The following is a 12,707-nucleotide window of genomic DNA, read 5'->3' on the forward strand; positions in this document are numbered from 1 at the left end:
TGTGTTGCGCCGTTAGTGTCAGCTTCACATCTTTCCGTCATTATCGTAATGTTGAATGCAGAAGAAAACCGTCTCGGGAGCCGCCCATGTCAAATTTGGAATCCTCGGTCGGTGAACAACAGGGTCTTCCGTCACTGGTCGGTCCGGGCCTTTCCTCGGAAAAGTGGTCCCATTCGGACACGTCCCGTCCTACGGTTTCGGACTCGCTCGCTCGCGGGTCGGATCCAATTAAAGCAATACGAGAATCGTATTGGAGCTACTGCCTTCCAATTCTTGTGGACCCAAAGCCGAGTCTCGCAAGGCCGGGTCTGACAACTGAGAAATAGAGGCGGACTCGCCATTTCGGCATGTTCCAGGTGTCCATTTCCCATCATTCGCATTCTTCCGTGCCGTACGCCCGCACACCTCCCGGAGCTTCAGATGTCCGCCGGTGTATGAAATGAAACCCGACATCCTGATGGAGATGTACGGGCGCGGGGCGGTCATGTCCGATATTGCCTCTTCCATCCCTCACCGAAGAGGACCAACCCGGTAATGTATCTCTAAAGGTAAGCAGCAACTCTCATGCTAAACATCATGGCTCTTCATCCGCCCTTAATCAATGTCGAGGTTCAGCCGATTCCCTATGGTGTATACGACGGGAACTGGTGTCGGGATTGTCAACCTACACGGCGTACCGGCTAGGTCAGCCACCATCGTACTCGCCCGAGAGTCTGTCCCTTTCCGACTCCCGCTCGACTCCCTTTCACGCCCCGCCGTAAGCCGGATATTCCGGCCGCCAGTGGAACTTAGACGGAGCGTTCGACCGCCTTGGAAATCTCCACTTTCCGTATCGACGCCGCCGTCATTATGAACCCACCTTCGCAATTCTTGGCAGGCTCGACACGTTAGGAGCGCCGATTACGGTCCGGTCATTTCTCGGCGGGAAAACGTCTGTTCGGGCCCGGCACCACAACAACCGCCGCCGTCCAGTTGTCAATCGGGCCGGAGGTGAGACGAAGCACTCGAGGCCATCGGCCCATGTTACGAGAGTCACGGGAACTGACCAGTTCACTGCACCCGTTACGCGGCCCGTCACTTCGGACAAGCTGGACGAGTCGCCCTTGCGCTGGCCTGGGGTGTACCTGCCACGCCACTGGTGTGCGCGGTTGCTCCTGCGTGTTGCCGTTCTGTCGGTGTCCTCACTGGCGGTGTTGGGCTGAGGATGTGCACAGCGTCTCGCCAGATTGACCATATCTGGCCGACACTGAAGGTCAATCGTACCATCGACTGTCTTGGCTAACATCCGCTTGAAGATCAACTGCTACTGACCCGGGAGCCGCTATGACCATGATCACGATGCCACTTCGGATGGGCTGGTCGCGATTACTCTAATTCCGTCTTTGTATGTGCGTGTCTTCTGGCAGTGCCTTCCCCTGCAAGATCGCTCGCTCTTGCAAAGTTGCTGAGCAGGTGATGAGGTGCCGCCCAAAGTGGTCCAGTTTCATCGGGCTCGTTCCTTCCCAGCGGAAGAAGGATGTTCGGACCTGTGAAATTACAAAGACCTTCGATGAGGCGACAAGACTGCCCAAGGAAGGAGCCTTCTATGGCGCCATCGCCTCTCACCCACACTCACCTTCCTTGTGTATCGGAGTCTAAGCGGCAGGCGCACCATGATGCGGTGTTTGATGAAAGAATTTATTGATGGCGGAGACAGGGAAGGAACGAAGCTTCCATATTCTGTCAGACAGGCCGGAGGAAGTCACGAAATCTTTTTCATTTTGATGGCCAACCCAATGATCAATGCATCCGTTACCTGTTCCATTGTCGAGTTCACGTAATCTACGAAGCCCCTGCCGCCTTCACCTCGACTTCCCACCCGACCGACACCAGTTGGCTTTCCTTACAACTTCGCAGACTTCTGCATCGGTTGACTTCACGGGAAGGACAGCGACGAGCCTTGACGGACTTGAGCATGATGAGAAGGACGCGGTTCATAATTTGTCTTCTCAGGTACCCAAAGCTCTACCTAGCGATCTCTTCCGTTATCATGCTAACATTAACTCTGCAGCAACGTGGCCGACTCCAATAGCAGGACATCTCGTCGTCAGTTCCCACCAGGCACCCTTTTCATCTCTGGGGTTTCCGTCGCCATCTCCGTTACCTTTGGGTTGAAATTGACCCTGACTTTTGCACATCCTCCCGTCCACGCCTGGAAATATACAGCGGGATACAGCTGCCCTACCACGTCGTCGGTCACCATGTTGCCTAAAGGTCGCGAAAAAGTCAGTCGCAGGTTTCTTTCGTGTTTAACGGCCAACTCTATACATGGAGGCTGGGGATGCCATTTACCGATGGGCTCGCTGTTCTTTTTGAACCTAATCGTGCGATTAACCATATCAACCGACACGCCGACCTTATCACCAGCGCCGAATACACTGGCTGCATCCGATTCTGACAGCCGCTTTTCTCCTGACATGATCGACTATCACACGGACATTTGCCCACAGTTCTGGGTTAGATGTTCCGAGGCTTAACAGAACCTCAACACTTTGCATTAGCCTTGACTGCCGATGGCGCTGAGCATCATCCTGAGGTTCCCCTTTCATCACGGGGCAAGAGGACACCGTTAGGGGCATGGTGAGATATGCACTGTTATATAATGTGCATGGAAGACAGGTCAGCCCGTGCATGCGTACGTGCAGCTCCAGTGACTGCTGGGCCACAATGACGACCGGGCAGAGGCCGATGCTAGAGGAAAGAAGGAGAATGGGTGAAAAGCACTCAGGAAGATCCACATGAAGACCGCTAGATAGATACCTCGAGGCATTAGGCAACAAGGCTCGGTACGCACCTCAGTACGTACCACACCTCTTTGGCATAAGAAGGCCTTGAAACCCAGCCTTTGGTTGAAGGTTGAAAGGATCAACAAGGCCTTCGAGACCAAAGTAGTTTATTAGCTGAATTGAACTACTGTTCCAAGCCCAGAACTCTGCCCTTGTCACAGTTGAAAAAAGAAAAAAGAAAAAGAAGAGAATTTGAAAAAGAAGAGAGAAAGAACTGGGTAGGATAGATTTACCAATGGAGTTTAGTGTCACTGATGTACATGTCCCCAGAGGAAGCTTCGTTGCGAATCGTCATGTAAACCCACTGAGTTTCGCCGAGTGTGTTTCTCTTCACGTTCATCGTGGGTTCGTGGCGGGGAGAAGGAGCTCCCGCAGGAACGGGCTCATGGTCGACACTCGTAGGGGCGGCAAAGCGCCGACAACCAGATAGATGAGGAGCAAGCCGAACGTCAAGAGACGGGCCGAGAGGCTATTTGGGAATGTCGACATCTTGAGGTTGTGAAATGGGTGGACGATTGTTGTCGAAGTTGATGGCTGCGTTGGGAGTATATCTCGAACATGCGATTGCCGATGCTGGACAAGATGGAAAGAAACTGGGGGAGGATGGAAGTGGTGGAAGGGTTATAATTTACCGGTCCAAACAATAAACAAATACATCCTGCCGTGGAAAGTTGGACATCTGCAAAGGCAGCCCCCCAATACTTGCCTGCTTGGACGCAAATATGTCGATGACTGTAATGTACAGCCCGGTGCATATGGAACCGCCTCGTTAGTAGAAAGGTCCGCAATCTTTCTCATCACCATGACTTGCTTGCATTCAAATGCATAGAGGTAGAGTCGGACATGTGGTGCTCGGATTGCCGTCCAGTTGTGTTTCCGTATTTCCGCGCCGAGTCAACGTGCACACCTAGAGGTATTATCTCCCTCAAGTCTGAATTCATATCCCTTCTCTGCCACCCAACCCAAGCACCTTAAAAAGGTAAGGATAACGAGAAGATGTGCCATTAAACTTTCAAAGCAATCTTTCATAGCGCAAGCCTATTTTTCTCTTCGTTTGTGACTATTGGGAGTCCATCCCAGGAAGAAACCCCTTTGGCGGAGCCTCTATCCTGCGGTCTGTCATCACGCAGCCTGGCACATCTAGGGACTTGGCTCGTCTGAGCTTTCATAGTATACAGCTGGCCGTCTACCCCACTCAAAGCGACCAAGAACAGGAGCAGGTCCAATATCTTGTCCCCAAGAAAACAGCACGTTCTCAGAACCTTCAATGCTTCGCTGAACCCGGATACCCTTGGTAGCCCTCTGCCTCAAGCCAGGCGGAACGTGGGCCCTACAGAAGCACCCTTCTCTCGCAACCTCTGCATGCTTATGCCCATGGTAGAAGACGCCGTGTAAGCAGAAATCGAAGCCAGCTTCTCCCTCCTTTTGAAAGAGGACCCAGCGTTTGATCCTCTCGTCGGTTGCACTTGAGTGGCATTTGATCAGTACCGGAAGAATCCACTCCGGCAAAACTTCCTCACAGTCGATGGCCTCATATGCTGTATTCAAAATGTCCATCACGGCCCGGTCAAGAGCGGTGCAGTTCCGTCTTCGCTTTTCCCACCTGTCGTCGTTTTCAGAATGGTCATTATCGAAATCTTTGTCGCTCTCCTCCTCTTGCTTAACCCGCTTCTTCGCGACATCCTCGTCGTCATCCCCGTCGAGATCAGCCGTGGACCTGCTGCGCTTGCGGTCATTTGCATCCACCACCTCAGCAACCTCCTCTATCATCTTTCCCTTTGCATCCTCCAGCGCAGACCCCACTGTGCAACTGAGCTGCACAACCTCAGCATGGATCAAGACCTTCTCCTCCTCAACAAGCTGCATGACCGCAGTCTCGGTATCGCGTATCCTGGCCAGCAGCTTAGTCTCGGTGTCGCTGAGCGCCTTCTCAACGGTAGATAATACGGGGCCGGCGTTTGCGCATTTGGCGCAGGTTGAGTTGCTCTGTTGGCTTTGCGATTGGCTCTTCTTGAGCTCTGCTACATCGGACTTGACTGCTTTGAGTCCTGAGGCAAGGGATTGAAGAAGTAGCTTGATTTCCGAGAGCTTGTCACTGCGCTGGCGGACCACTACATCGCTAGGCTATGTTCCAAAAGGATACAAGTAACCGAAGCTGGCAATTCGGTCGCTCAAGTGGTCTTATGTAGTTGTGATAGCAGTCGAGAGGCACAACTGCAAGGCTGCCATCACAGAGCTCAGAGTTGAACGCCATTTTAGGTGGCATGGTCTACCAGTCGTTTGGGCCCAGTGACGATGGGTCGAGGGTTGGGGGCGCCGGTCGTGGTGATGCCGTGGAGTAGCTCAGCTGGAGGTGATGTTGCAACGCAGCTTGGTGGTTGACGCAGGCCTGAATCCTCGCCTTTTACTTCCTGCTGAGATAGGGAAAGGCGACAAACGGAGAAAGCGTTGGTTAGGGAAGAAAACGGAAGACGAGAAATGGAAACCAGGGCAGACTCCTAAATGCCGGGAAGGGGTGCTGGTGAATGGACAAGGTGAGTGTATGGGCAAGGCCAGGACACGGACTTCCAACACTTCAACTTCGAATTCTGGCGGTGTCACACGGACATATGCTACACTCCTGGTGGCATACGGGCATATGCCACACTCCTGGTGTCATACGAGAAAGACCTACATGTATGCAGATCGCTAGATGCCTTGGAGCCTCATGTGAGAAGGACCCGTATGTACTAGATAGGTACCGTTTCCCTTTTGGCATAAGAAGGCCTTGAAGCCCAGCCTCCCTCTAGAGGTTGAAAGGACCAACAAGGCCTTCGAGACCAAAGTAGTTTATCAGCGGAATTGAACTACTGTTTCAAGCCCAGAACACTGCCCTTGTCACAGGCGGCGAAGACGAATCAAAAAAAGAACACCCCAATACAACCGGACGCAGAAGAAGGGAGAAATGGGAATTCCAGAGCAGGTGGTTTTAGGAAGGGAAGTGAATTGAAGGAGGAAGGGGAGTACTGCGAGAGGTCCAAAGTTCTCCACAGCAGGCGCCAAGGTCGCATGATCTCAGTACAGCATCTGCAGCACCTTTTGCCTGGGCGGCAAAGGTTAAAATAAAAGCGCAAATATTTGTGCTGGGTATTAGGAAAATACAATGCGGACTCAAAAGAAAAGAATCCAACAAGTGTGTTTTATGAAAGAGATTAGGAAAAAAAGAAGGAAAAAAGACATACAACACCAGGGATTCGCTGGTCGTCACCGACCCAACTACTAGTCTGGCCCTCACTGGCTTATCTATGGGAGAGCGGACGGGATCCCGAGTTTTCCAGTGGGTATGGTCGTATGTGGTTATCATGAGCTGTTGGAGGCCTTAAGTAGGTGTTTCCACGGCCGCTGCAGATGCCGGGTGAAGGAAGGACTCAGTAGGTACCTGTGACAAGGGCAGAGTATGGGCTTGGAACAGTGGTTCAATTCAGCTGATAATTAACTTTGGTCTCGAAGGCCTTCTTGATCCTTTCAACCCTCAAGACGAGGGCTGAGTTCCCAGGCCTTGTGATGGCAGCCTTGCAGTTGTGCCTCTCGACTGCTATCACAACTATATAAGACCACTTGAGCGACCAAATTGCCAGCTTCGGAAATACAATGCGGACTCAAAAGAAAAGAATCCAACAAGTGTGTTTTATGAAAGCGATTAGGAAAAAAAGAAGGAAAAAAAGACATACAACACCAGGGATTCGCTGGTCGTCACCGACCCAACTACTAGTCTGGCCCTCACTGGCTTATCTATGGGAGAGCGGACGGGATCCCGAGTTTTCCAGTGGGTATGGTCGTATGTGGTTATCATGAGCTGTCGGAGACCTTAAGTAGGCATTTCCACAGCCGCTGCAGATGCCGGGTGAAGGAAGGACTCGTTAGGCACCTACCGAGGCAATGACCCTTTGGCTACCCTTGCGCACTCAAGGCGGCTTGTGAAAAGGGAGGCGCGCACAGATTTCAAGACATGGTGGGCCGCGAACAAGCCAGAGTCGTATGCAGACTATAGGCTGGGCGTCTCTACTAATCCTAACGAAGAGTTGGAGCTGGACAGGCGCTCCCTACACCATCTTCTGGCAGCTAGATCAGGCCACGGGAATTTCAAGGACTACCACGAGCGCTTCGAGCACGAGGACGCCCTGCCGATGTGCTTCTGTGGAAGCTGGAAGAATCCATTCCATCCCTTCTTCTGCACGAAGGCACATGTAGTTTCCCCCGTCACGGGCGAAGCGGCTACGCGGGAGAACCTCTCCCTTGCTATTGGAATTTACTGGCAGCGCTTCATCGCTAGAATCCAGACCTCGCACTTCTTTTCGTGGACTTGCACGAGAAAGGCTTGGCGCCAGTCACTCTGGCAACAGCACATCGACGATGGGGGCACTGCTGACAACCTTACAGGGTTTCTACAGGGTGAAGGGGTGGAGATTGGGCGCGGCCACTACATCGAGAGGGTTACGGTAGACGTTAAAAATAACAACAACAACAGCAACAACAACAACAACAACAACAACAACAACATGATCTTAGCACAGTATCTGCAGCTCCTTTTGCCTGGGCGGCAACGGTTAAAGTGAAGGCGCAAATATTTGTGCTGGGTGTTAGGAAAATACAATGCGGACTCATGAAAAAAGAAACCAACAAGTGTGTTTTAGAAAGAGATCGGGAAAAAAAGAAGAAAAAAGACATACAACACCAGGGATTCGCTGGTCGTCACCGACCCAACTACTAGTCTGGCCCTCACTGGCTTATCTATGGGAGAGCGGACGGGATCCCGAGTTTTCCAGTGGGTATGGTCGTATGTGGTTATCATGAGCTGTCGGAGACCTTAAGTAGGTATTTCCACAGCCGCTGGAGATGCCGGTGAAGGAAGGACTCGTTAGGTACCTACCGAGGCAATGTCACACGGACATTGCCCACACTCCTGGGTTTGAAGTTCAATAGAGCCTCAATGCTTGACATCAACCCAACCTCGCCATACAATGCCAGCCTTGCCTCAGCCAGACTATTTGGCCAACAGGCACGGCTGTCACACGGACATTTGCCGGTGACATTCATCAGTCAAACTGCCGACCAGAATTACCGACAGAATGCCACACGGACATCCGCCGGCGACTTTCATCAATTAAACCACCAACCGGAATTACCGACGGGCAACTGGACGAAGGTTGGCATTCAGAAGATCTACTTGTAGGCAGATGAACTAGATAGACTCGCGCCGATGCCTGGCACACAGGGCTCGGTACGTACCAACCTTCTTTGATATAAGAAGGCCTTAAGGCTCGACCTTCTCATTGAGGTTGAAAGGATCAACAAGGCCTTCGAGACCAAAGTAGTTTATCAGCTGAATTGAACTACTGTTCCAAGCCCAGAATACTGCCATTGTCACATGAATGCTAGTGGGATACGGCACAAACACGACGGTATCCTAGATGAGGAGACGAGAAGGTGGCTCGTGAGGTTTCATGGGGTAGCTTCACATGTTGTTCAATTCGGCTTCTTTGGATTTGGTCATGTCTTGTTTATGTTTCTAATTTTTTTGCCTTTCGTCATGCTTATCCGCTTTTTCTTTTCTTCCTGTCCTCATTGTCACGGAATGCACTCGGGGGCCACTTCCGGGATAAACTATATATAAGACCACTTGAGCGACCGAACTGCCACCTTCGGTTACTTGTATCCTTTTGGAACATAGCCTAATGGTGTAGTGGTCCGCCAGTGTCGTGACAGTCTTTGCAAGTCGCCCTCCCCTGAACAGATTATCTTCCTAGCGTTCCCGTCACCGCACACCCGTTTCTCTCTTTCCCTTTCGTCCTCCATCATATAGTAACCCTCGATCATGTATGTAACGCAGGACTAACATGGTTTCGACATTGTTTAGCCTTTTCCGTCCTGTTTTCTACAAATAAAATAGTCTGGCTGAGGCAAGGCTGGCATTGTATGGCGAGGTTGGGTTGATGTCAAGCATTGAGGCTCTATTGAACTTCAAACCTAGGAGTGTGGGCAATGTCCGTGTGACAATTCATGACAATCATACTACCTGCCGCCCGTAGTTCCAATGGCTCAAACTGATAGCTGCCATCCGACCCCCCAAAGCACGTTTCTGATATATGCTTCAATTTTGTGCCTGTCGATATTGCATCATGGCATTGCCCTTGATGTTTTATCGACGCCTCGCGTCTGGTGTCCGGTGATATTATTCGGCCCGCAACATCTTGGAGCTCGGCTGCTCTGCCTGCGATTCACTGCTCGTCGCGACTGATTCCCCGGTATCCCTTCTCCTCCTTTTCGTGGTATCCGATTGCGCCAATATCGCGGATGCCATCATGAGTTCCATGCCATTCTGTTACGATCCAATCAGCGGACTTAGATAGATGGACCAATCAGATAGGTCCCGGTCCCGGTGTCCCGAGTTTACGGGACCACGGGACAAGGCTAAAGACCAGTATATAAGAAGGCCTCCCGGCCTTCATTATTAGGGTTCTTCAGCAAGCAATAGCTATCAAAATCTACCACTACCTTTCGACTACTACTCCGTTACTCTATTCTTCTATCCCAGCGACAATACTCCTGTGCTTGTAAAGGTTCGTCACAGTTGCATTCAAGGGAAGTGCACTTACCACCGCAAGCGTCCATGAGACTAGCCAGAGGTTATCATCATTCTCGATGGCACAAAGAAGGATCTGTGTAGGTAGGTTGGTTGCCGTTAATGAGCTGAGTCAACTGATTGTAGGACTCCCTGAGAGGAGAGGACGAGAAACCAAGCGAAGGAGAAGAACTGTTTACCTTCTTCACGAGCAAAGACCCAGTCGAATGATTCAGGAAGATGATGGGGATTGGCTCAATCTCCTTCTACACAGTTATCGGTCAGCACCCAGTCGTCTCACCACCGAACGATCAGCTCATATACCTGCCTCTTAACGAAAGAAAGTAAGACTTACTTCAAGCCAAGACGTCCCATCTGAGCCATCCAAACGACCGTATACCGCCTCCTGCAACCGATCTGTGATATCCCTTGCCCGCCTCGCAATGAACTCCGGGCTCAAAAACTCACGACCTTTGCCCTCCTGTGTCCGTGGGAAGAAATCGAAAATTTCCACCTGAGCACCGGGCCAGCGCTCAGCGATGACATCCCGTCGATGTTTATCATGTTTGGATTGAGTTTTTCCCTCCAATTCCGCTTTCGCTTCCCCTTCTCCTTTCGCGTCCACTTCCATCTTTGAACCAGAATCTGTATTGGCATTGCTGTTCTCGCGTCCGGGGTCGTTCTCGCCGCCACCGTCGCCGTCATCGAAATCTTCCGCTCCGTTGACCAAGACGAATAGGACCTTCGTCGTGCGCTGTGGATTTGGTGGCGCGGCCGGTGGCCTACTGGTAACAGCCTGGCGACGTTGCACACCACCCTCCTTTGGAGACGGTTTCGATTGTTTAGATTGCTTGGGCGTTGTTCTCATAGTGTTCGGCATAGTTGACCAGACTTTAGCGTGGTTGTGGCTACGGGGGGAAGTATCGGGAACTTTCTTCTTACGCCAACTCACGTTTATTATGTTTGGATCATGGAGAAAGGAGTGGAATCGCATTGTATCGGGATGCGATTGAGCAGGGCAGCAGCAGGGTCTTGAGGATGTTTGGCCGGCACGGGCTTTCACCAACCAACGACTAGCAGCCTGTCCGGTTCTGGATTGTAGATGTGGGTCGTTGGCTGTCTTCCTTTGTCAATCGAGTTGGAGGTTGAACGGTTGGCAGGGATCGCAACCAACACCTCCCATGTGCTGCAGACACAAACATTCCTCGCGTCGCTCTCGACTAAAGACGGGAGATGCAACCCGGCAGCCGGCACAGATGTAAGTACAATCCAGCCCCCCTGTCCTAGGGGGAGAAGAGAAGCAGAACAGAACCCTCCGGAAAAGCAGCCCATGGACGTTGTTCGGAAGAGCCAGCTGTCTCATGTCAGCTGCCTGGGAAGCCACCTACCTGCGGCGCAAGGTGCGTCGATCGTGGAAGCATCTGGGTTAGAGGGCAGTAGCAGCAGTTTGTTCATCTACTATCGCGCATCACAAGCTACCAGTACCCTTTGGCTACTACTCCGTTACTCTATTGTTCTATCCCAGCGATAATACTCCTGTGCTTGTAACGGTTCGTCACAATTTATTCATTGCACCACTTCTGTGTTAGGACTGATTCATGTTCGTCTAGTAGCAAGTAGAATGCTTAACTGCTGGTGCAGGTCAAATACATCAAGGGTGAATATCGCAAAGTACCTCTAGTAGGTGGGACGATGGTTGCCGGACAAAGCGGAATGGTCATAAACGTTGAGCTTTCCACGATTGACACGAAAAGGCTTTCATGGGGGTGAAGAGAGCTATTGCTTGCTGAAGAACCGGTAACAAGAGGCCGGGGAAGGCCTTCTTTTATACCGGTCATCATGGACCCGATATACTGGACCCGATATACTGGACCCGTGGACCCGGGCTTAGAACCCGGGACTTCGGGTCCGATCTGATTGGTCGGCTAGTCTAGTCTCCATGATTGGATCGTAACAACAATGTACCTCCCTATAAGATGTAAGGCAGAACAAGCTATGGTGGCCCTACAATACCCCAGACAAATGTCGGTTCCATCACTATCTAGGTACCAAAGGGTTCATCCATTCTCTCCGCTTCGTCTCTAGTCCTTCATGCCATGACAATTCCAGCTATATAATCGTCCAATCCTCCCAGCCCGCTTCAGCTGCTACACAAGTCACATCCCACAACATCCCTCACATATCCCCATCCCTTGACATTTCACGGTCCACAACATGGATTGCACCCAGGCCACTACCCTCACCGCCAAGCTGGTTTAAGAGCACCTACCCTGGCTCTTCAAATTCATGATTATGATTCTTGGGACCACCATGTTGATGGGCTGGACCATAACCATGTACATCAAGAATATCGAAGACCTCCAAAAAGAGCAAGTGCACCTGCTGAAGCTTTCATTAACGCAGTTGCGCGCTTCAAGCAACGGCACTCGCAGCGTATTCAGAGAGATGGTGTCCCTACAAAAGGATATTGGCAATGGTGACGCAATGCAGAGGGAGAACGCAGCCCGGAATAGGGAGATTACGGAATTAATGGTCGAGCTGGCTGCTAAACAGGAGAGTGGTTGCTGTCCTGGAGAAGCAAGCTGCGTGCTTGGAGGGGTTGTTGGAAAAGCTGGGATTTACAATACCGACGACGGCTCCGTACGATGGCAAGGATGGAAGGGATGGATCTGGATCTTGATGTCCAAGGAGCTGGAGGTGAAGCTGCACCCGGGACTAGAGTATGGGTAAGTGTTGGGGGCCCTGGAGGGGAAGACTAGGGCAGCACAGGGTACACAGTAACACAGGCCCGGTGAAAAACATGGAGATTGTGTCGATTCTTTAGGAAGAAGGTGCACCAAACGCACTATCTATTGTCATGTAAGTCGCTCCTTCTCCCTCTGAGTGAACCCTGCACCAAAGGGTGATATTGCTGATCCGTTCCTGCTTGTTCTAGAAAAGTTTCACGGATATGGGGCACAGTTTCTTTGGGTCGGATTGCCTGGGAGAGAGAAGGAGGAATCAGACATCGAGTACCTACTTGTGGTGGGCATATTGTGTGTTTCAGCTAAGAAGGAGCTTATAACTTTAGGAAAGCATGGCAAAGTCAAGCAGTCACGATAATACACCTAACATGAACACAGTTTGCACCGCGGACTTAAACCTGCTGGAAGAATTTTATGCCCAAACCGTAGCTTGTTATTGCTTTCGTGGAAATCAGAGTCCAGTTCAAAATCCTCTACTACCACTGCGCATTCGCATTAACCAAGCAATCCCAGCAGCTCCACGAAGTATACCCGTCC

General features: G+C 51.3%; 3 protein-coding genes across 3 annotated transcripts; 1 reads left to right on the top strand and 2 right to left on the bottom strand.

The window, feature by feature from the left end:
* Positions 1-3,965: 3,965 nt before the first annotated feature.
* On the bottom strand, positions 3,966-4,426 carry SMAC4_13565 (uncharacterized protein; the record flags this gene model as incomplete). The annotated part of the gene is made up of 1 exon (XM_066091468.1): positions 3,966-4,426. The coding sequence occupies exon 1, from the start codon at positions 4,380-4,382 to the stop codon at positions 3,966-3,968; it is 417 nt and encodes a 138-aa protein (XP_065946654.1). The 5' UTR covers positions 4,383-4,426.
* A 5,162-nt stretch (positions 4,427-9,588) lies between these two features.
* Positions 9,589-10,420, bottom strand: SMAC4_09731 (uncharacterized protein; the record flags this gene model as incomplete). The annotated part of the gene is made up of 1 exon (XM_066091006.1): positions 9,589-10,420. One exon carries the CDS (start codon positions 10,418-10,420, stop codon positions 9,758-9,760), a length of 663 nt encoding a protein of 220 aa, XP_065946655.1. The 3' UTR covers positions 9,589-9,757.
* Positions 10,421-11,760: 1,340 nt separating this feature from the next.
* Positions 11,761-12,156, top strand: SMAC4_09730 (uncharacterized protein; the record flags this gene model as incomplete). The annotated part of the gene is made up of 1 exon (XM_003342867.1): positions 11,761-12,156. The coding sequence occupies one exon, from the start codon at positions 11,761-11,763 to the stop codon at positions 12,154-12,156; it is 396 nt and encodes a 131-aa protein (XP_003342915.1).
* Positions 12,157-12,707: the final 551 nt, after the last annotated feature.

The sequence above is a fragment of the Sordaria macrospora genome, chromosome 3 (genome assembly GCF_033870435.1).
Source record: "Sordaria macrospora chromosome 3, complete sequence".
In the NCBI taxonomy this organism is placed as follows: domain Eukaryota; kingdom Fungi; phylum Ascomycota; class Sordariomycetes; order Sordariales; family Sordariaceae; genus Sordaria; species Sordaria macrospora.